Source organism: Onychomys torridus, chromosome 9 (genome assembly GCF_903995425.1).
Source record: "Onychomys torridus chromosome 9, mOncTor1.1, whole genome shotgun sequence".
NCBI classification, from domain to species: Eukaryota; Metazoa; Chordata; class Mammalia; order Rodentia; family Cricetidae; genus Onychomys; species Onychomys torridus.
In genome coordinates, this window is record NC_050451.1 from 33,579,240 (window position 1) to 33,603,634 (window position 24,395).

Below are 24,395 nucleotides of genomic sequence, written 5' to 3' on the forward strand. Positions count from 1 at the left end.
ACATATGTGATGTATAGCATGTATGTACCTACACTCGCATTCATGTATCATCCACATACATGATATTAATACATTAAAATTTTAAAAATTTCCATCACTCTGAAGATGGTCACCATACCAATTGCTTGAGAAGGAATCACAGCTTTGTGTGCATCCTGACAGGTTTCAATGGGCTCTTTTGATTACCATTTGAACGTGGTGTCTTTCTGTAACTCCCAGAGGACCCAGCACAGTGCTTTGCACCTATAAACAGACTTGAGCTGATTTGACTCAAATGAAGAGGTAGACGCAGAATGCGGTGAGCAAATGGACTACAGGCAGCCTGAATGCCAAGAAGCAAGCACCAGCTCCAGTACCGCCCATGAAGTTACCCCGCTCCTTTGGCCCATTTGTTTCCCTGTAAGATTTACCTACTAGTAGCTCTCATGGACACTCAGGGTTCACATAACATTATTTTGTAAACATTCTTGTTTGCTTGGTTTTTTGACAGGGTTTCTCTGTGTAGCCCTGGCTATCCTGGAACTCCCTCAGTAGATCAGGCTGGCCTGGAATTTAGAAATCCCGTCTCTGCCTTCCCAGTGCTGGGATTAAAAGTGTATGCCACCACTCCTGGTTTTAATTGCAATGCTGAACATATTACAATATGTTTAAATGAATATCTTGAGTAGTTTCTATGATCTTCAAATATAATGTGAAGTACTAAACACACACTTGATAAGCACAAACACAGTGTTTTTAACCATGCCTGTTTGCTTTCATTGAATGTCATAGACTAGGTAGGGAATTTAAAATGGTCCCACACACAAATAATGAACTTCAGGAGGACTGGGAAATTTTTCACAGGATACACATGAGTATTAAAAAAATAAAATAAAATAAAAAATAAAAACTGATGCATTCAGTCATAACTATTTATTTCATTTTGCTCTAAATTTTTTGAAATGCTTGCAAAATACATGCAATTTGCACCTGATCGGTGTTCTCCAAACTGCCTGCAGGCTTGTGTTCATACATTAGCAAGATTTATTGCTAACCAACACACCATGCTAAATTGAAATCAAGATACTACACAATTTTCCAATACAGAGGTGATTTTATAAGTTGGCATAAACGCTTTTGGGGGTGTAATTATTGGTATCGAGTTGTGTTTCAGTAGCCAGTGGAAAGTGAGATAAGCTGGAAGGTTTCGGAAGGTCAGAGCTCATCAGATATTAAGATCACAGCTTTTATCAGCTCTGGAAAGCATGCTGATAGGCTGATAACTAAATAGTTGTTAGTGTTCAACTGGAACTGGGGAAGATGCAGCTGCATTGTGAAGGAAAGGGAGACTACAGGCCCACCCTGCCACCCCACTTTATTTGCTGTTTCCTTCTTGAATTTTTCCCAAGAACAAAAAAAGAAACATAGACACCTCTGTGGTTTCTTTTCAGGGTCCTTAACTGAGGGCTTAAGGTTGAAATAACAGACATAAAATGGTTCTGATAATGCTTAGTCTCTAAAATGTCACCGGACGCTAGGCAGCGCTGGTGCTCATCTTTGATCCCAGCGCTCTGGAGGCAAAGGCAAGTGGATCTCTGAGTTCTAGGCCAGCCTGATCTACATACCTGGGCTATACAGGGAGTTCCAGGCCAGTCAGAGCCAACAGTGAGACACCGTCACAAAAATGAAGTTTCTGAAAAGCCAACCTTACTAAATTGTTTACCTGATGAGACAGCTCAGGTGATAAAGCACTTCTTTGAAAACCTGAGTTTGATCCCTGGATTCCACCCACCATGCAGAGAACCAAGCTGTTCTTAGATTTCTGTGCATGCCACACCTACACACATGCACAATAATAAAAACTTTTCATTTTTAAAAATGGTTTTCTGTCTGCTGTTTATTTTCCAATAGTTCATCCAAACTTAACTTCTGTTTGGTTTTTTTGTTGTTGTGTCTTTGTTTTGTTTTGAAAAAGGATCTCTATGAAGGCCCAGCTGTCCTGAAATTTGCATATAGACCAGCTGGCCTCTGCCTCCCAACTGCTGAGATTAAAGGCTTGAGCCACCAAGCTAGGCTCAAAAAAAAAAAAAAAAAAAAAAAAATATATATATATATATATATATATATATATATATATATATATACACACACACATATATATACACACACACACATACACACACACACACATTCATTTATTCTTTCTCTCTAGAAAAGAATAAATAGGATATTAACAGTTAGTGAATCCATGTGAAAAAAAAAAAAAAACGTGGCATTTATGAAACCACTCTTTCGACTTTAATCAGACAGCACAATTTTTTAAATTATAAAGGTAAGGGGGAGGGAAAGTGTGCCCTGGCTCCTTCAAATGTCCTGATTTCCCAGGTCCCTCACTTCCTGCTCAAGATGAACAGCTGGTGTCCTTCAAATGGCCTCCACAGGCACATAGTAGTTGCTGCGGTCTGAGGATTCAAACTCAACAGCTGGAAGCTGGGTTTTGTTATGAGAGAGAGACGTACATTAAAATACCACAGGAACAGTCAAACACCAGCAAAATCACCTTTCGTGACATTGCTCCTGGCTTTAGTTCATATATTCCTCTCCTCTGCCCATTCTCTTGCTCTACATAACCCTTGCACTCTTGTTTTGAACTTCATCCTTCCTATCTATAACTGGAGAGGGTCACGAGCATGGCAGGACACTAGACAAAAAGCAGGACTGCTCACACCAGTAACTACCACAGAAACCATACTGCCTCTGGCTATGGGCCCACATCACTGAGAACATCACAGGCAGCCCAGGCCCAGGTTCACCTCCTTCTCATAGGCCTCACTGCACTCCATATGGCAGCTTTCTGACGTCAAAGAAGGTGCAAGAAATTATCTCCATTCGCCAGCCTGAACCCACTCCTTCCCCTGAAGTGTGGAAGTCTATGATGTCTCAATTCTCTCTTCCGCAATCGGTTTTTTCCTGCGTGCTAAGCCTGAACAATGCTTAACAAGAGCAACACCCCGGGAGTGAGCGAATGGACTCGAGGGAAGCCAGGAGACAAATAACAGACCTCCCTGATGAGGTCTACAAAGCTCCCTGATGAGCTACAATGTTGCATGCCTACCAGAGTAACACCAAGGAATAAAAACTTGAACTTGTAAATGAAATTAAGTTGCTCTTTTGAACTGCCGGTCTAGCTAGACAGGAAAAGGCTCAGCATGGTTTCTAAGAGGGCCTATGCTGTTTTTAATAGCGGGGACACAGGCAAGCCAAAACAAACATCTGTTAACCAGTCAAGTTTGTTAATGAAACAATATTGCAGCCGCTTTATCAAAGATCAAAAGTAGAGCAAATTAGAAAAAGGATGTATGAACAAAGCTGGTTTCTGAAAAATACTAGCTGAAGAATTTTAAACCCACTTGTCAAATTAACACAAATCCTTCCTGGATTCCCTCCGAGCACTGATTAGGGTTTACGCTGCACCTCTGTGGAGACCAGCCTCAGTTTAACCTAGCATCATTTATTCTAGCTCTTCCCTGTCTCGTTCTGCAGATTTTTAAAAACATAACCTCATAAACAAAATAAAATGTACACTGTACACCACATTATAGTGTACTAATTATGATGTTTGCTTTTACATTCAAAAGAAAACAACTAACACACGCAGTTTTCCACCTCGGGCAACCTCTCGGCAAAGCGGTCCACGCCCGAGCAGAACTATCAGTGCACCACCATCCCTCCTCCTCTCCCGCATGCGCACTCACTTCCTGCCACCACCTGAGAACAAGAGCGCCCACCGCAAATAAAAACACACTTTTCTCATGGCCCTGCTAACAAAATGTCATCAGCAAATTACATGGCTGACTCATTTGCTAACTCTAATTTGGTAAGCTAATTGCTGTTTATGTGAAACATTAATAGATGGGAGAGATGAAAGTACTAAGAAGATTCGGATTCGGATTGTAAATCTTGGTGACTGGAAAATGATTTGATCAAATCTACTGTAGTTTAATGTTCAAAGGCCATGAAAATCAAGTCTAGAAACACAACAAAATCCTTATGTTACAATCAAAATCGTCTCCTCAATGACAGAACAATCACATCTCCTCTGTGTTGGGGATGACATACAAGGATAAAATAGATAAAAAAGAACAAACTTCCATTTTGAGAACATTTAAAGTGTATCGTCTGTTAAAGTCTGAAGAGAAAACAAAAATAAAATCTTTGCCATTCAAGATAAAATCAGAATAAACCAGCAAACAACACATGATTGTTAAATAACTTCAAAGCTAAAAATACTGACTTTCTTGGTACTAAAAGTATCACAGAGTAAGAATGTGGCTCAGTAGTGGAGTGTTTGCCTAATGAGCATAAGGTCTTGCATTCTATTCCCAGCAAAACACACACACACACACACACACACACACACACACACACACACACACACCAGCTGTTATAAGTCATGTAGGTACAGGGAATACATGCATAAATTCCCCAAGGCTGGTGCTCATTCAGGATGGGATTAGTGTTGTGGGAAAGATCTCAAAAGCATCAAATACAGCTGATATTTACAGAGTTACAAAGAATGTTTACCACACCCTTTACAGTCAGACCTTTGCCATGCTGCTGCTGCTCTACCTGAAGTCTACTTCATGAGAAGCCTAGACAAGTTCTAGCTTGGTAACAGCTCGAAAGCAGAATACTTTGCTTCAAGTGCAACAGAAAGAGCCAGTCCCTCATTTCAGCTTCCACTTGACCTGACTGACTGGTTGGAGACAGGCCGAGAGCTCTCTCTCTCCACAGAGCAGGGACTGGTACTACCTGCTCGCAAAGGCAGCCCTGGAGCACAGTGCTCTTCTGAAGACCGTCTGAAGCTTAATTACAGGAACAACGGGAACCACGAGCTTCCTTCTCTGACCTTGAGCATTTGATCCATCTGATCTTTCACACTGTACCAGGTTTCGTCACTCTAAAACCAACTCTTATCCATGCCAATGCCAAAAATTCAGAGGATTTTGAAGACCGTATTTTATGACATTTAAGGCTTTATCCAACATTCAGTTGAACAGCTAAAGACTCTGAGAATAACAAGTCTTCTCTACAAAGGAGATCAACTCTAACTAAAGTCATCAGAAGAGGACACTAGGGCTCTGTAACTACAAAAGCTTAAAAAAAAAAAAAAAGATAGAGTTGCTTCACACTATAAACAAACCACTAGGGCTCAGACGCTTCTGGAAGCCTGCTAGATCATGAACCAATATGGACTAGTGAACAATCCTTCACAAAGTCCCAACATCTGGAAAAGTCCCGAAGACAAGATGAGGAGGGTCTCCTGTAGGACAGGCGCAAAGTGGCAAGAGAAAACAGCCAAGAAAATCTAAACATAAAATGCTCTCATTTGTGGTCTGATGAAAGACTCTGAGGTAGGATGCAAATGTGTCCCAACATAGGAGTCCTTCATACTGATAAATACTACCCTGCCCAGAGCTCAAAACACACCTCTGGGGGGAGGGGAGGAGATGACAGTACATATACATAATCTTAGCACTTGGGAGGCTGAGGCAGGGGAATTTAGCCAGCCAGGGCTGCGTGTTTGAGACTAGCATATATCAGATAAAGATACTAAAAATAATGAAATAAAGAGAGAAGACAGGCACAAATAAACAACTAAAGTAACTACCAAGACCATCACAGTCAAGTTTGTCTCTAAGATCCTGGGCTCTTACAAAAACGTTTCCCATTGACAATCTCTGCTCACGTAACTACATTCTAACAATTCTTTCTCCTAAAGAAAAAATTCAAAAGCATGATGGGAAGCACCCCTACTTTACAGTGCACTAGAAACATACCAATATTCGACATTTAATCAATTTTAGGATGGTAGTCTCAATAAAGTGAAACCCTAAAGAATCTGCTTAAAATTGGACTAAACTGATTTTATAAAAATGCTAAAGCCCATATGTGCAAATGGAATCTTACTGCTATAAAGTGTGGTAGTCGAAGTCTCTCTTAGAATATTTGACTTTCCAAAGTCCTCATAATCTGACCTAATTGAGCTTTACCACTTTTAATGAGAAACATTAATACTATCCTTTAGGAGTTCCCTTGCTGAGTCCAAGATAAAGTTTTATCTTCAGCAGTTTAATTCATCTCACTAGAGAAAGCTGCTTAAATAAATACAAAGGATCTCGCGGTAAGAAGTGAGAATGGTAATACCCATCTGATGTGAATCCTGGACCATACGAAGTCCTGCAATTATATCCAGGGAGGAGCTTCTAGTTTAACTTCTATTGTGCTCCACCTAGCAGTCATGCACAGGGGTGGTGAGCACATTAAATCTAAGGGGCACAGATTTACTACTTCCCTGCTGCATCTCAACTTTGCTAATAGTATAAATTGTACATGCTTGGCAAAAATACAATAAGCTTGGCATAACTATCAAATTTCAAACCCTGGGAGTCTACTTGTTGGGGGAAACTGCTTCTGACTGACTGAAGAACTGTAGAGAGCATCCACTGCTCGAGTGAGCAGCCCCAGTGCTGACTAGGACACTGCCCAGAACAAATGAGCTCTGGACTCAAGACTATCTGGATGGATCTCCGCGTGACTGTTCACCTACTCTACTGACCTTGGACAAATTGCTTAAGCTCTGCACCTCAGTTTTCCATCTGCCAGAGCAGAACAATACTCTACCTCCCTCCCAGTAACTATGAGTCCAGAGGTAGGTGTGAACTCCTCGGAAGAGGCCAGCATTTAAACTTATGAAACATTAGCTGTTATTTTTATGTTCTCTTTTACAATGACATTCAATGACTCAAACGCAATCACAGTAACAGCTTCTTTGAAAGATATTATTTCAAACTATAGTTAAGATTGCACCATCTTGGAACAGTTTCCAATCATATCCTAAATTCTGCCAAGCACGATGACATACCTGCTGAAATTCCAGCTCCTAGGGAGGCTAAGACAGGAGAATCGAAAATTCAAAGCCAACCAGGGCAACTGAGTGAAACAATATCTCGATATGTTACAAAATTGGGAACAGGAAGGAAAGTGGTTTAGTGGGTAAAGTACTCACACCACACAAAGACAAGGATCTGAGTTCAGATCCCCAGCACTCATGTACAAGGCTGGGAGCAGTGGATGGACATCTGTAATCCTAGCTCTGAGGCGGTGGAGAAAAGAGGTTCCCCGGAGCTCCCTGGACAGCCCATGTAGCCAAATCAGTGAGCTCTAGGTCCAGGGAGAGATCCTGTCTCAAAAATTTTACAGGAGAGCAACAGAGGAAGGAATTCAATATTTAAAAAAAAGTCAGGTGGTGATGGCACACACCTTTAATCCCAGCACTCAGGAGGCAGATCTTTGTAAGTTCAAGGCCAGCCAGGACTATATAGTAAGAACTTGTCTCAAAAAAAAAAACAAAAAAACAAAAAAACAAAAAAAAAACCTACTTTGAGGCCGGACATGCCTTTAATCCCAGCACTCGGGAGGCAGAGCCAGGCAGATCTCTGTGAGTTCGAGGGCAGCCTGGTCTCCAAAGCAAGTTCCAGGAAATCCACAAAGCTACATAGAAAAACCCTGTCTCAGAAATAAATATATATATAAACAAACCATTTGAGGCTAGACAGATAGCTCAGTGATAAAATACCATCAAAAATGTATTATGATTACTTGATACAATTAATCCCCAAACTTCATCAATTAAATATCCAGAGCACATTTCCTCAGCTTTCCTTGTTAAATAATGATGCTAACCAGACAGTTTAAGGATCTACATCCTAGAGAGAGCAGCTAAGCAAGAAGCCACTCTGTTCTCAATCCTAGACACTTCAAACATTAATTTCCCTTTAGACTAAAAATAGTTCTGTACTGATGATGCCTGAAGAAAAATGATAAGGTGAGCAAGAAATGCTGAGCAAGGTTGCAGAGAAGGGGAGGTGCTATGGAGAATCTGTCTGGACTCCTCCAGCACAAGGAAAAATACCTCCAAGGATACAATTATTCGCCAAGACACTACACCGGCCACAGTGCCTGAACTTAGCCCCACGTGCCTGGTAATTAGAAAACTTCCATGGTTGAGGACAAAGAACAAAGATAACCAAACTTATGAAGAAATGGCTCTCGGGAACTTCATGGCACATATGTTCATATACACACACATATGTATGTATATGTGTATACATATGCTTTTACTAAAATATTTAAAGAGTTGGGCATTGCAGCTCACATCCAGTAGCGGCTCACATCTTTAACCTCAGCACTCAGAAGCAAAAACAGGCAGTTCTCTGTTTGAGGCCAGTCCTGTCTACATACACAGTTCCAGAACAGCCAGAGCTACATAGTGAAGTACTGTCTCTAAATAATAACAATAAATAAAAAAATTTTAATGATTTAAGGAGAAATAGAAGTGCCTAAATGACTGTGTTCAGGAATTTAAATTAGTCATTTTTTTCTATAATGTTAGGAAGAAAATTTCATAGTTTACTTCAGTTTTTTATACTAATGAAACCACCATCAATGGATAAATAAATGTTGTAGAAGACCAAGAAAGCACAAATCCAGTTAAGAAATCCATTCTAGACTTCAAATACCGGTGCACAGACCCGGTCTTACTCAGCTTCTAGAGCTGGGCCCCCTTACCAGCTAAGCACAAAGGGGAACAGGGCCCATATCATGGGTTCTTTGTACCCAAAGAACAGAAGCAAACCAGTGTCTCTCATACTGGAGTCCTTAGAAGCTGAGCTAGAATCCAGGGCCTTGCCATTTCCCAGAGCCCTAACAGCCGGGTGTCAACCCTTTCTCAATATGCATTTTACAGGCACCATTGCTTCCTAGTAACGATGGTTAATGTCGTTTTTAAACTTTTTAAAGATGGTTAATGTGATCAATGACTATACTTAACCAAAAGACAGTACAGAAATGCAAAAACTGGAGGAGCTTGATTTACAAACAATCTGTCATTCTATTTCAGTTTGACTTTGGGAGATTAATTCAGTACACTTGAAACAAAACCAAGAAAATCATACCCAACTGAAGGCTCAAAATCTTGGCAGTAACAGAACTCTGCCGTGTACTTATAATGCTATCAAAATAACACAAAGCATTGGGCCAGCGAGATGGCTCATGAGTAAAGGTGCTTGCTACCAACCCTACCAACCTGAGCTTGACCAACAGGACTTACAGAGTGGAAGGAGAAAACTGTCCCCGGACCTCCTCCACATGCACTCCTTGGCTTGTGGGCATACGCGCGCGCGCGCGCGCACGCGCGCGCACACACACACACACACACACAAACATAAATAGATAAATAAATGCAATTTAATGAATTTTTTTTAACAAAGACACCAAACAAGACAAAATAAACATTCACCTACACCCACTGACCACTTGACAATAAATGGCTCTAAATTGAAACCATAGGGATTTAGGTCATAGAATACCTCCCAAAATGCAAAGATTATCAATTTTAAAACAAGTATGGAGGTTCTTCTTCTCTACAACTAAGGGAAGGAAAACCCCACAATTTCCTTCCTCAGGCTTGAGGTAGGTGGATTAAAGTTTATCTGGCAATTACAGCAAGTAATTACTCAAGTCACGTGAGTATTATATTAACTCTTAACCACTAAGGAACTCTCAATACGTCATAAAATGACTTAAAGAATCATGCTGTGAAACACCTACTATAAAACACAGAAACCAGTTTCAAGGCAGAAACAACTAATCTCCTCCAACTCCATTCCTAACTTCCATCCACAGCAGCGGTTCTCAACCTTCCTAAAGCAGCGACCTTTAATACAGTTCCTCATGGTGTGCCGACCCCCAACCATTACATGATTTTCACTGCTACTTCCTAACTGTAACTTGCTACCGTTATGAACTCTAGTATAAATATTTTTGAAGATAGAGTTTGTCAAATGGATCACGACCCACAGGTTGAGGACCACTTGTCCACATGAAGTGTACATGGAACAACATCAGTATTTCCACTCACCTGGTCTTTCTCGTGGGGTAGAAGACTGACAGGCGGGAGTGAGGATGGAAAAGCATTGGGGTACTGGGGCACCCCTTTGCCATCTGAGCTCCCATAATTGACCCTGTACTGTGGTCCGTCCTTCAGTAACCTCCCATTGTTCACAGCGCGCTTGGCCCCCAGTCGCAGCCTCTGCTGAAAGGCTGGGTGGTTGGTGGTGCCTGTGAGATCACTCTGATTTCTGAGATACTTCTCGATGTTCTTCAAGGAGGAGCCATTTGGCTCCTCAAGGCCTTCAATTGCTCTCTTTAGAAGTCTGTTCCAATCCACATTGCGTAGATCACTGCACGGTCCTTTGGAGCCCTTGGCTGACTTGGGGAAAGTGACTGGTTTAACTGATGAGAACCGCCCAGGGTTGTCTGGGTCCTTATATGAAGCAAGGCCTTTGTTGGTGACTTTGAGAACTGAGCCATCCTGAACACTGAGTTCCAGCTGCTCCGAGACCGTCTTCTTATCCAACCCGTGGGATGTGCTGACAGCATGGCAGATTCGCTCTTCCGAGGGCCGCTGCTTTTGCTTTTTGATTTTCTGCACCGCTTCAAGAATCCACTCTGTGTAAAGTGGGTTTGCAAGTTTTACCATGGTTGACAAATGGCTTCTCCAACACAGACGTTACCCATAGAGGTTCTCCTTGTACTTAACACAACCTGCACATTCGAAAATCCCAATTCAACAAACAGGCAGAGGGTCCCAGCCCAAGTCAGGCAACATCTTAGGGACAGCCATCCTTAAGAGCTGAGGAGGACAGCCAGGCAATGTTGACCGTTGACAGTTCACCAATGGAAAAGACAGCACTCTTCAAGTGAAAGACATCTTTAGGAAATCAGGACCTTAAAGGACAAAAAGGAGAGAAAAGGCTCTTAATACCAGAACCTCTAGAAATAAGATTCTTCAGTATTACTTTTTTCAGATGCAAAATAACATACTGGCCGGCAGGTACCATGCAACACTGCTAGTAATGACCATCCAACCAGATACTAGTCACAGTCTACAGAGGAATTTGTTTGTTCGTTTGTTTTTCCAGGCAGGGTTTCTCTGTGTAGCCTTGTACCTTTCCAGGAACTCACTCTGTAGCCCAGGCTGACCTCGAACTCACCGAGATCCACCTGCCTCTGCCTCCCGAGTGCTGGGATTAAAGGCGTGCACTACCACCGCCCGGCTACAGAGGAATTTTTTAAAGGATTTTCTTTACAATCTTTAATAACTTAGGGGCATGTAAGAGACTGCATCTAAATTACATGAATAATGGAATCCATGAACCCAGGAGAGGGCTCAGCAGGTAAAGGCACCTGCCCCAGCACTGACAACCTGAGTTCAACTCTGGGACCCACAAAGTGAAAGGAAAAGGTGACCTCACTCTCCAAAGTTGTCCTCTGACCTCCATGTACATGTCGTGGTATGTGCTGCCCCTCGTCTCTTAAACCACAAAATAAATTAAAATGTGGAAAAATGTGTTCCTGTTATCAAAATTAATAACCACGTGAAAGCAGGTACATGTCTATCTCAAACATAAATATCAACAAAGTTGAATGCAAGCCAGAAATGATAATGTATGCCTTTGATTCTAACACCCAGAAGGCAGAGGCGGGCAACTCACTATGAGTTTGAAGACAACCTAGTCTACACAGGCAGTCAATAGCTACATAGTGAAACTGTCTCAAAGAAACAAAAACTTAAGAAAAAGTACAATGATCTTGAGTTGAGCCAAGTAAGGTATTTCCCAAGACTCACACATGAGAAAATTCCCTGCCCAGCTGTTTGCATGGAATCAAGACACTTTGACGCTCCGCTCTGTGTAGCATCTGTGTGGGAGACCTTCTGTTGCACAAGTCAGCCAAGTGGAACCAATACAGTAACATAACCCTTCACCTTTAAACAATGCTCCAGCTCATTCTACACCTCCACAGAAAGAAAATCCCTACAAATCGGACTCCATCTGGCCAGGGCAGCAGAGCTCTCACGGACTTCTGCTCTCCAATCTGGCATTGAGTACAATCCTGGCCTTGGAACTGGAGTAGATCTACTGCTCTCAGGTAACATCTAAATCTTCAACCTTTCTATCCAGTTGACAGCGTGTCCACACATAACATCATTTTGCTAGGTGGGATGTGATGGCACAAGCCTGGGATCCTAGCATTTGAAGAAGATGTGGCAGGAAGGCCAGTCTCAGCTCGGTAAAACTGTCTTCTTGTCCAAACAAACAACCAAGAAACATGACATGTGATTGTCAGCACAATTCTAAATGTAAAAGGCTCAAAGATATAACAATCAATAGCTCAAGGGCCATTATTTCGGAATCCCAGCCCAACCCTGTTCTTCACATGTACCACAGCCACCGCTTTAGCTAACTTCTGCACCCCAGCTTATGAAAGCCTAATGAAGAAGTACCAAGGGAAGTGACCCAAGCCTCGGGTCACTTTCCCACTGACCCATGGGGACAAGTTCCAAGTCCCCCAATGGAGGCCTGGAACAGAGATACTGCACCCGATAAATATTATTACTGTTTAGTTTTTTTTCCCCCTGCACCTATATACCAACAATAAACTTTAATTTACAAATCAGGTACAATACTCATTAACAACAATTAAATTAAACACACACACACACACACACACACACACACACACACACCCAAGGTCGGGCGGAAGTGGTAGTGCACACCTTTAACGCCTTTAATCCCAGCATTCAGGAGGCAGAGCCAGGCGGTCTACAGAGTGAGTTCCAGGACAGGCTCCAAAGCTACACAGAGAAACCCTGTCTTGAAAAACCAAAAAACAAACAAACAAACACCCTAATATACTATAATGAAGTTTTTTTTCAAGATGTATTTATTTAATGTGCACTGGTGTTTTGCCTGTATATATTCTGTGTGAGGACATCAGATCCCCTGGAACTGGAGTTACAGATAGTTGTGAACTGCCATGTGGATGCTGGAAATTGAAACTGGGTCTTCTAGAAGATCAGTCAGTGTTCTTAACCATTGAACCATCTCTCCATCCTCCAATAAAGGTTATTTTTAAAGTTACAAAGAAAAAATATTGTTCATGTCTCCAGTTTTCCATGTAATACTTTTAACTGATGATAACAGAAACGATATGTAGATATGGGGGGGATGATTAGACATGGCCTCCAGGATTGTTTGGGATCCACTGCATATGGCACTTAACATTCAGCCAGAGATCTATTATAATATATGTCAACTAAATTCAGTGTCTAAAGACTTTGAACAGGGTCTCATGAAACACAAAATTAATTAAAGTCTTATTGTTGTTGATTTAGGTATATACCTAACAAGAGAAATTTCAAATTCTTTAGCTACTGAAGACTGTAACATTAGCACACAAAGACACTGCCATTGTTGCAAAATTGGCCTGCTCAACTCCTGACCCAACGGCCTGAAAAAGGCTTCTTTCTCTGCAGACTGGTATAGTCAGTTCCCTATGTTTCCCTTCTAAGACTTAGAAACCTGGGGCTGATGAGAACTTAGAGGTCATCAGACCAACTTTCAGTTGCCCAGAACAGATCTTTATCCAATATCACTAACAGGCCACCAAATTTTCATTTAAATACTCGCCGCAGTTGAAAATCCATCACCTTTGGAGGCAACCGCAGCCATAATAATTTCTTGCTCACAAGAGCAAGCCTCCACCTCCCTGGTATCTCAACACATTGTCCCAGGAACAATCCCAACGCATTTTACTATTTCAAATGTGGCGGGCCTTCAAATATTCGAAAGAATCTCTTAAAAAACTACCCATAACCAGGCGGCGTTGGGGCATGCCTTTAAATCACAGCACTCGGGAGGCAGAGGCAGGCGGATCTCTGTGAGTTCAAGGCCAGCCTGGTCTACAGCGTGAGATCCAGGACAGGTACCAAAACCACAAACAGAAACCCTGTCTTGAAAAAACAAACAAACAAACAAACAAACAAAAATAGCTGCTCTTCCAAAGGACGGGTGTTCAATTGCAGCACCCACATGGCAGCTCACAACCATCTGTAACTCCAGTTCCAGGGGATCTAACACTTTCACACAGACATACAGGCAAAATACCAATGCATATAAAAAAATTGAAAAAAAGTTAATTTAAAATTAAAGCTGTTTAAACAAACAAAAAACACTACCAACCCACCCCTCCTCTACCTCTAAGCCTGCCCTTAAACCCTGGCATCCTAGCTCCTTCTCCCTTTACATATCCTAGGTCTCTAAGCACAGCCGCCTAATGGTTGCTCACTACTTCTGCTAATGTCTACCTTAGAAGCCCACAGTCCAGGGGTTATTCAGTTAAAAGTGCAACCCAAAATTACAGCCCTGTCATACATAGGCCTTGCTGAGCATGCAGCCCAACCAAATGCCCAGATCTTTTTTCAAAGATGCTGTCAAACCAAACCTTTCCAGACCTCCTTACAGATATTGAAATGCTGTTTTTGTTTTTGTTTTGTTTTTAATTCTTATAGCTTATTCTTTTTGGTGTTTGTTTTTAATACAAGGTCTTGCCAGCCCTGGCTAGTTTGACATTCACTATGTAGTCCAAGCTAACCTTGAACTCACTGCAAACCTTCTGCCTCAGCTTCCCAAACGCTGAGTTTACAGCCACCACCCCTGGCTTTTTAAATGCCAGAATTCAACTTCCTTCTAACCTGCCGAAGACTGCCTGAAGCTTGACTCTGTCATCTGCAAATCTAGTACGCACTCCATTTTGTGCCGTTACATAAATCACTGACAGACGCTAGACCCGGAGCACCGTGCTTAGGGATCAAACTGCTTACTTGCCATGCACAGCCACACGGGAAGCAAGAAGCATCCCTGGTCAGAATGTGAACAGCAGGAAACATCTTTCCAAAGTGAAATGGTCTAGAGAAGAATTTCATTAGAAGACATTCCACTGTGTCCAAGTAATAGTTCATCTTGCATCATTTATTCAGGAGGAATCACAACTAATTTGATTTGACCCTACAAACACACCTATAGGAAGCAGATGAGAAGACGCCATGGAGAGTGTCCAGCAACACAAAGCTGCTTTTAGGCATATCAGATACATAAGCAAGAGCATTCAGTAAAGCAAAATATATTTCAAGTAATACACACCCAAAATATACATTCCTGACATGCTTTCACCACAATCAGTATCCACAACCAAAAAATAACCACCCATATCCATACCAACAAATTTCAGCAAGACTGACACTTTATATCTTAAAAATGTAATTAAATAGGGGAAAATACCAGAATTGGAACTCCAAAATGTTAATAGTTTATGACAAAAAATAAAAATAAAAAAAAATAAATAAAATGAAGACTGTCCAGGTCTTAAGGCAAATCTGCACCACCACCACTCCCCAAAAAAAAAAGAAAGAAAAGAAAGTAAATGTTTATTTGGGTATAGGACATCCCGTAAGTCAGCAACCATCTCACAGCTCAACTCTCATAAAACCCTCTCCAAAAACAGCCTCAGTGAGCTACCAGTGAGCACTTGGTAAAGGAAATAGAAGCCCTGGGAAAGTGCTTAAAGAAGTACATTTTGGCCAGATGGTGGCGGCACACACCTTTAATCCCAGCATTCTGTGAGTTCAAGGCCAGCCTGGTCTACTGAGCAAGTTCTAGAACAAGCTCCAAAGCTACACAGAGAAACCCTGTCTTGAAAAAACAAAAGTACATTTTACTTAAAAAAAAAAAAAACAAAAACCGCCAGGCGATGGTGGTGCATGCCTGTAATCCCCAGCACTCCGGAGGCAGAGGCAGGTGGATCTCTGTGAATTCGAGGCCAGCCTGGTCTACAGAGCTAGTCCAGGACAGGCTCCAAAGCTACAGAGAAACCCTGTCTCGAAAAAACAAAAACAAAACAAAAAAACCTGACTCTTCTCCAAATTCCTTCTCACAGATTATCTACATCTGCAACAGAATTATATACATTGTGGGCTGGTGAGAGGGCTCAGCAGTAGCAGGCTCTTGCCACCAAGTCTAGCCACCTGAGTTCCATCCTAGAAGGCCACACAGAAGTGGAAGGACAGAACTAACTGGCCCATGAAAGCTGTCCTCTGTGGCACACAGCCACACAAACAAGAATAAAGAAAACTGAAGTATTAAGTACAGAATCACGAACGGTCAGAGACCCTGCTAATCTCCAAGTCACTCTACTTTTAGTGAATGTAAACCCAGTCTCCAAATCTAGGCTTCTGCTGCTGGTGGTGGTGGTGGTGGTGGTGGTGGTGGTGGTGGTGGTGGCGGCGGCGGCGGCGGCGGCGGCGGCGGCGGCGGCGGCGGCGGCGGCAGCAGCAGCAGCAGCAGCAGCAGCAGCAGCAGCAGCAGCAGCGGCCCACGCCTTTAATCTAGGCACTAGGGAGGCACAGCCAGGTGGATCTCTGTGAGTTCAAGGCCAACCTGGGCTACTGAGTGAGTTCCAGGAAAGGAGCAAAGCTACATAGAAAAACCTTGTCTTGAAAAAAACAACAAAAAGTAGGTTTGTGACAGCCCCTTAAAAAAGAATCCTATTAGCACTTGGGAGGCAGAGGCAGGCAGATCTCTGTGAGTTCAAGCCAACCTGATCTACAAAGTGAGTTCCAGGATAGCCTGGTCTACAGAGTGAGTTCCAGGACAGCCAGAGCTACACAGAGAAACACTGGCCCAAAAAAACTAAAGGAAAAAAGAAAACAGAATCCTATCACGAAATGAATACATATGGTGGGCAAACATACCATTTTAGAAGTGAGAGCATTAGGGACAAACGATTCAACAACTGACTCTTCTTTCTCTGAATGTCAGCACTAGCTATGTGCCCCAAAGGCACTTACATACTTCTAAGTTATTGTGGTTAGCGTTACCTAAGAGAAAGGCACACAAAGAAAGCTCCACAAAGCCTCAGTTTAGGGCACAGTGATCATTTTCCCTTCAAAGACCAAGAGAAAAAAAAAAAAAAAATCCTAAGACCTGTATCCTAGTCTTAAACAAAACAAGCAGAAGACCTTTGAACCTCCTCTCCTCCCCAGTCACCGCACAAACCCCTTTCCTCCATCTAATCTCAAAAGTAGCTGTCACCTGATACCAACCAACAGTTAGTTAGGCAGAAGCAGACGCAACTCAGCAGCTCTCTGCTACAAGTGTTTAAAAATATACACACAGCTAGGAAAAGGAACGATCGGAAATCTCTAACCTGTGGCCAGGCCTCAGCTAAATACTATTATCTACGGTGTACATTATCAACTTCAAAGTTTTTAACCCTGGCTGCTCTGTCCCCACCACCCCACTGGTCCCACCCTAGATCGGCACAACTAAGAATACACTGAAAACCAATTCCATGTTGGCCTAAGCTGTATCAAACCAGATAGACAAATCTATAGGGAAAATGCATAATTTACTAAAAAGCCACATAAAAATTATTTTCCGAGGTTGGGGATTTAGCTCAGTGGTAGAGCGATTGCCTAGAAAGTGCAAGACCCTGGGTTCGGTCCTCAGCTGGGGGGGAAGGGGAAGGCTGGACAGGAGGTTCCTGGGTTCAACAGGATCCCATCTCACAAACAAAAATTATTTTCCCCCTGACTCAAAATTACCCACACTTCTCTTTTCAGAGTCCTAGTACTTACTGGATGTGGACAGGACAGTCAGTCACAACAAAAACCCTAAAATCATTATTCTCTTTCCTTTTTTTTCTATTAAAAACTTAAAAGTTAGCCGGCGGTGGTGGCGCATGCCTTTAATCCCAGCACTCAGGAGGCAGAGGCAGGAGGATCTCTGTGTGTTCGAGGCCAGCCCCAGATACAGAGTGAGCTCCAGGACAGGCTCCAAAGCTACACAGAGAAACCCTGTCTCAAAAATCCAAAAGAAAAAAAAAAAGAAAGAAAAGAAAAAACTAGTTTAGCCAGGGCGGTGGTGGTACATGCCTTTAATCCCAGCACTCGGGAGGCAGAGGCAGGTGGATCTCTGTGAGTTCGAGGTCAGCCTGGGCTACAGAGTGAGTTCCAGGAAAGGCGCAAAGCTACACAGAGAAACCCTGTCCCGAAAAAACAAAAAACCAAACCAAACCAAACAAACAAACAAACAAAACTTTAAAAGTTAAAATAAAAGGCTGCCAAAAGGTAGTAAGTCATCCCAAATTAATTCAGAAGATTCATGCCACATCAAATTGAATCCTTTTTTCTACGGTTATGAAGCATTTTATCTTTGGCTAAAAGATATCAGCAAATGACAAGATTGTAACTTGCAGCCTTATAACCCTCTTTTACAACATTCATTACAAGTTATTCAACACAGATCTAAGGAAATGCTTGGTCCAGCTCTGAGCTTTGAGTCTTACCGCATTCCATAGATCTCAACACTCTTCAGAAATATCAGAGGCAGCATAAGGAGAGTCCAAATATCCCGATCAGAAGGATCAGGAGGCCTCCTCTAGCCAGCGGAAAGCCTGTGTTCTTTTAAAATTAGTGTCACAACATTCAAGCCATGAGATTCCAGATGTGCCAAAAACAATGGTAGAAAAACAAAAGGTTAATAATAAGAGTTTATTCTTTTATCATCCTGGGTTTGATTTGCTAATTTCAGTTCTCTTACTTTTATAAGCCCCAGGACATTTTTTTAAAGTATATAAACTGAGTGAGTATCATCACATGCTAACAGTATCTTCCACAATATAGCCAAAGCTGCTCATGGAAGAAACCTAGACTTCTTTCCTCCATTACCACCCTCCACACCCAAGCGGCGCAAGGCTTCAAATAGTCTCCTTGGTTTACAACCATCTACTTTCTGACATCAGACATCATCCACATGGAGTTGTTGGCACCTTACAAGCCCTGAAAACATCTATTTCCCTGAAAATCTGCCTGAGTCCCATACATGTAAACTGGGAGATGAAGTTATGGCACTAGTCAAGGAGCAATGAATATGCAGTGACCTGGCATCCCTGCCCTACACCCAGTCTTACGGCAAATGCCATGGGAAAGGTAGAGCAGACCAGAACATTCAGGAATCAACTAAGAAGTAACAAAGCACTGCTTGGTAAGTCTTCAAAAACCTAAACATAGAATTACCACGATCCCACAGGTCCACTTCATGCTAAGGCCCTGAAAAACCTGAGAACAGTTTCTCCAACCAATAACAAAAACATGTTCTTAACTGTACTGTTCACAAGACCCAAAGGTACCAACAGTCCAAACATCCACTTATAGCAGAAATGCGGTGAAATAGTTCCATGATTATTCAATCACAAAAAAGAAAAATTAAGGATATATACTACTACAATATGGATAAACACTGAAACACATTATACTGTAAAAGAAACTAGACACAGAAGGTCAGATACCCTATAATTACATTTTTATAAAACATTCATAATAGATGGGTGGTGGTGGCACATACCTTTAATCCCAGTACTCAGGAGACAGAGGCAGGCAGATCTTTGTGAGTTTGAGGCCAGCCTGGGCTACCAAGTGAGTTCCAGGAAAAGGTGCAAAGCTACACAGAGAAACCTTGTCTCAAAAAAGACAAAACAAAACAAAACAAAACAAAAAAAGACAGTAACATGATGAATTACATGCATTTTAACTTCATAAATTATTAAAGAATGTTTTTTAAAACTAAAACAAAGCCAGGCATAGTGATACACACTGTTGATTACAGCACTTGGGAGAGGCAGTAGGAGGATCTCTGTTAGTTCAAGGTCAGCCTGGTCTACATAGTGAGTTCCAGGACAGCCAGAACTATAAAAACACTCAACTAAAAAGACATGGGACTAGGGAATGTAGTTCCACTGGCAGCCTGCTTAGCCTGCAAAGCTTTGGGTTCAATTCCCAGCACTACATAAAGCCAAGCTTGCTAGCACAAACCTGTAACCTCAGCACTCAGAGCCAGGAAAATCAAAAGTTCAAGGTCATCCTTGGCTACATGAGTTTGAAATCAACTTGCTGGATCCCAAGATGGGACACCCTCCCACACATGGTGCTTAAGTTGTACCTGGAGAGACAAGGCTGAAAGTACTGCACACCCGTACTCAATCCCAGAGTCTAGGGAGCCAGCATGGACTGCACAGCAAGTGTTTCAAGAGGAAAATAAGTACAATACAGAACTCAGATACCAGCCAAGTCACATCCTTCATGGATCAGTGCAATCAACATCCAAAAACCCAACATATCCCACACATCTGGGTGGCTGGACACTTTCAGCTTTCTACCCATTTTGAAATTTATATCCATTTTGTATTATGCTCATATGGCACTGACCAATTATACAATTCTTAGGAGCTGTCTTGGTTACTTTTTAATTGCTATAATTAAAACACCATGACCTAGGCTTTTTATTGGGGTTTTTTTGTTTGTTTGTTTGTTTGTTTGTTTGTTCTGGTGGCTGTCCTAGATCTCACTCTGTAGACCAGGTTGACCTCAAACTCAGAGAGATCTGCCTGGCTCTGCCTCCCTGGCGACCTAGGCAATTTATATAAGAAAGCATTTAAGCCTGCCACAATGGTACACGCCTTTAATCCCAGCACTTGGGAGGCAGAGGCAGACAGATCTCTAAATTTGGGGGCAGCCTGGTCTACATAGAGAGTTCCAGGACAGCCAGAGCTACACAGTGAAACCTTACTTCCCTACCCCCTATAGCCACCCCCCCCAAAAAAGGGGAAAAAAGCAAGCAAGCATTTAGTTTGGGATTCATGGTTCTAAAGGGTTAGAGTCCATGACCATCATGGCGGACAGCATGACACTGGAGCAGTAGCTGAAAGCTTACATCCTTATCAGCAAACAGGAGGCAGAGAAAGCTAACGTGAGGAGGGCTTCTGAAACCTTAAGCCTGCCCCCAGTGACACCCTGCCTCCAGGGGAAACCACACATCCACAAGTTTGAGCCTATGGGATCTATTCTCATAGACTACCACAGGACCAGGACTCATGGTTGATTCATCTCCACTTGCTCAACTTTCTGGAGGTACTACTGGATCAAAAGAGGGACACAATGCCTGTTGGAGGTTGGTTTGTTTGGTTTGTTTATTTTTAAACAGAGTCTGATACTATAGCCTAGGCCGTTGAGGAACTCACTATAAAGCCCAGGTTGGCCCTGAATTCGTGGTGTGGAGGCTGACACCTATAATCCCAACATTTGGGAGGATGACACAAGAGGAGCATCTCAAGTTCAAGGCCAGCCTGGACTACATAAGGAACTGGGATCTTCATGTAGGTAGCCAAGAGGATCTCAGGCTGAGTCCAGTTGAGCTACTCAGCGAAAACAAAACAAACTGGGGGAGGGGAGAAGACAAGAGGAGAAAGAGAAAGGTAGCTATGAGTAAAAGTGGTAGTGACCTATGTAAACACAAAGAAAGCCAAAGCAAGCAGTATTTCATCCCTCCAAATATCGATCTAGTGTAGATTGAATGTACGAGTCTAAGGCAACAGCAAGTCTAAAAGCAGGCACTCACTGCATGCTAGCCAGCTGAATTTCTAATTCTCAGTCTTTTTAGAGGAATACTAAGTTCTTTCCCACTATTCATTAACAGAGAGTTTTCAATTCATGAGTTAATAATGTTTTCCAAGGATTTCTAAGAGGCTAAATCAGCATGAAAATTATCATTTCAACTAATACATATTATATGAATTGTAAGTTTAAGTTTTCATGTCATGCTCTCCTAGTTGACAATACCCTTGTTATGTCATTAAACTATAATTGTGTAAATCTGCTTCAACAAACAATAACTGAACCATCAATAAACTATTACAGCTTCTGTAATCCCTAGCAAAGATTAGTTTCAACATCATCATCATAAATTAGTAGGGACAGGCCCCAAATCTCCTGGTTGAAGCCATGAATTAGGTTTGCATAGTCATTCCTGAACTTAAGTGCCCAATGGTTTTAGTCTCTAAAATTTAATCACACTGTTAGGAACATCACAGGAAATCTGATCCCTTGTAAAAGGGAGGATTTGAGGCAAGATGAAAAGTCATCACAAGTCGGGCAGGCCTTTGAAGCCAGCACTGATTAGTAATTATGATAACTAAGCATCCCACTTAAAAAATAATCAGCTACATTTAGAGTGTTTCTAGCATTTACATTTTTCTATTCAATCCTAAATTTTTCACTAATTGCAAGTCAGCTTTATTCAGTTTTTAATGACAGAGAGCAATGAATTAAGAAATCCTTTGCTGGGTGTTATGCAAGACTATAATCCCAACGTTGGGGAGGTGAGAGGTGGAAGGAACAGTTCAAGGCTAGCCTAAGGTAACATGAGATCCTGTCTCTAAAAAAAAAAAAAGTAATCTGAACTGTAAAGATAACTCTTAAGGCTAAGGAGACTAGGTATAACACTTGTCCCATGCCGCAGAAACCACAAAAAACAGAGGTGGGAGCAGTGGCCCAGATGGCCCAGATGGCCAGACTAGCCATAATCAGTGAGCTCTCTGCATTCAATTAAGAGACCAAGTCTCAATACATAAGGCAGAGGGTGATATAGGAGAACATCACACACCCACTGTCACCTCCAGGCCTCCCAATTATAAACACATGTGCACCCACTAAAATAAAAGGGTTGTTCTGAAAAGGCAGGTCACTCCAGGACACTGGGCTAGTTCCTTCAGGACAGACACCCCACATACCTAGATAACACAAATGAGGGTCCCTTTAAAACTCAAAAAAATTGGGTCTGCAAAAGAGCTCAGGAGGTAAGGGTGCTTGGAGGAAGAGAACAGATTCCCACAGCATGTCCAGCACAGATACACACATACACAGAGAGAGAGAGAGAAAGAGAGAGAGAGAAATAATTTTTTTTTCCTCTGTGTAACAAACAGTCCTGGCTGTCCTAGAACTTGCTCTGTAGACCAGGCTGGCCTCAAACTGAGATCCACCTGCCTCTGCCTCCTGAGTGCTGGGATTAAAAGTGTGCACACCACTGGCCAGCAGAAAATACCTGACCATGGTAATATACATACACCATCTTCTGACCCAGCACTTAGGCAAACAGATCTCTCTGAAAAAGAGAACTATAAATCTACTTTTGAAAGTGAACACATGCCAGGCATGCTGGGTATATACCCACAGGGAACAATATACTTGGGTCATCCTGCCTCAGCTTCTGAAGCTGGGATCAGTATGCCTGTCTCTAACTCATCCATGAGCCACATAAAGCCTACTGGCTACTCTGACATAAAGACACACTTTATCCAAGTTCACAATATATAGCTCTATGTGCCTTAGTTAGGACATGTTACCCAAGAGTATGAAGTTGTGACTCAGGCACGATAGTACATTCCTATAAGTTGGTTGGGAAGGTATATGTCAGTGACAGAATACTTACTTGGCATGTAAGAGGCTCTGAGACAGATGCTTACTACCACCCAAACCAAAAGTTAAATATAAGGTAAGGAAGGAATTCTTTGGCTATAAAGTTTTTAAAAATAGGCTTCAGAAATCTTATTCGACAAGTTAGTGTGACTTAAAAAGAAATGTATTAAAAGCAGGACATGGTGGCATGCGCCTTTAGACCCAACACTCAGACCATAGGCAGGAGCATAGGTAAGAGGATCTGAGTTCGAGGACAGCCTGGTCTACAGAGTGAGCTCCAGGACAACCAAGGTTATACAGAGAAACCCTACCTCCAAAAAAAAAAAAAGTTTTAAAAAAAGAAGTACATTAGAGAGTTTGCCATCCCATTTCCACTTGGCTAGCGCCCTAAACTGTGGGGCACTGGGCATGTTAGTAAATCAACTTATGTCTCAGCTTCTCAAGTGTGAAAATGAGACTACAGGCCTGTTTTACAGAACTATTAAGAGGAATCACTGAGATAACAGATATGAAAGAAGCAAGGACGGTAGCAAAGCCGGAGCAGGAACACAATAAAACGCTAGCTCATAAAAGGGAAAGGGTAATACAGTCAGCTGGAGGCCTGTAAAACCTAAGCTGGCTGCACTTCTGTCTACATGACCATTTCTCCTAAGAGACTGCAGAAGGCAGCACCTGGCCCCTAGTTGTGGCTGCAGACAATTCAAGACAGAAGACAGGAAAACGTGAAGAAAAAGCCGGCATAGATTTGCAGTGGCAAGGCTGGGGTCAGGAAGAGTGTGTTTTACTCACAGCTACACATTTACAAAGTCAGTAAAGCTTTCAGGAGATAACACTCCATAGAAGAACAACTTTTGACCTCAGGGTGGGAAAGAGTCTTTAAAAGAAGACACAAAAGGCACTACCCCATAGAGGAAACACCAATAAATCTGACTCCATTAAGATTAAGAACTTCAGTTCACTGAAAGACATCATAAAGAGTGAAAAGGAAAGCCATTCGATAGAAAAGGTTTTGTGACATACACACTGGACAAAGGACTTAAGTTCACCGTAAAGAACTTCCAGGTCAAGGTGGTGGCAAAGGGTACTTGCCATCAAACCCGCTAAGCTGGACCTGAGTTTCATCCCAGTGACGTATATTGTGGAA

General features: G+C 42.2%; 1 protein-coding gene across 6 annotated transcripts in view; it reads right to left on the reverse strand.

Annotated features, from left to right (window-relative positions):
* Positions 1–24,395, reverse strand: part of Kat6b (lysine acetyltransferase 6B) — a 180,341-nt gene that overhangs the window by 150,421 nt on the left and 5,525 nt on the right. For all 6 annotated transcript variants that reach the window (XM_036199059.1, XM_036199057.1, XM_036199060.1 and 3 more), the window contains exon 2: positions 9,962–10,830. In XM_036199059.1, coding sequence (XP_036054952.1) covers positions 9,962–10,582 — 621 coding nt within the window. In that variant the 5' untranslated portion in view covers positions 10,583–10,830. The remainder of the gene's footprint in view (positions 1–9,961; positions 10,831–24,395) is intronic.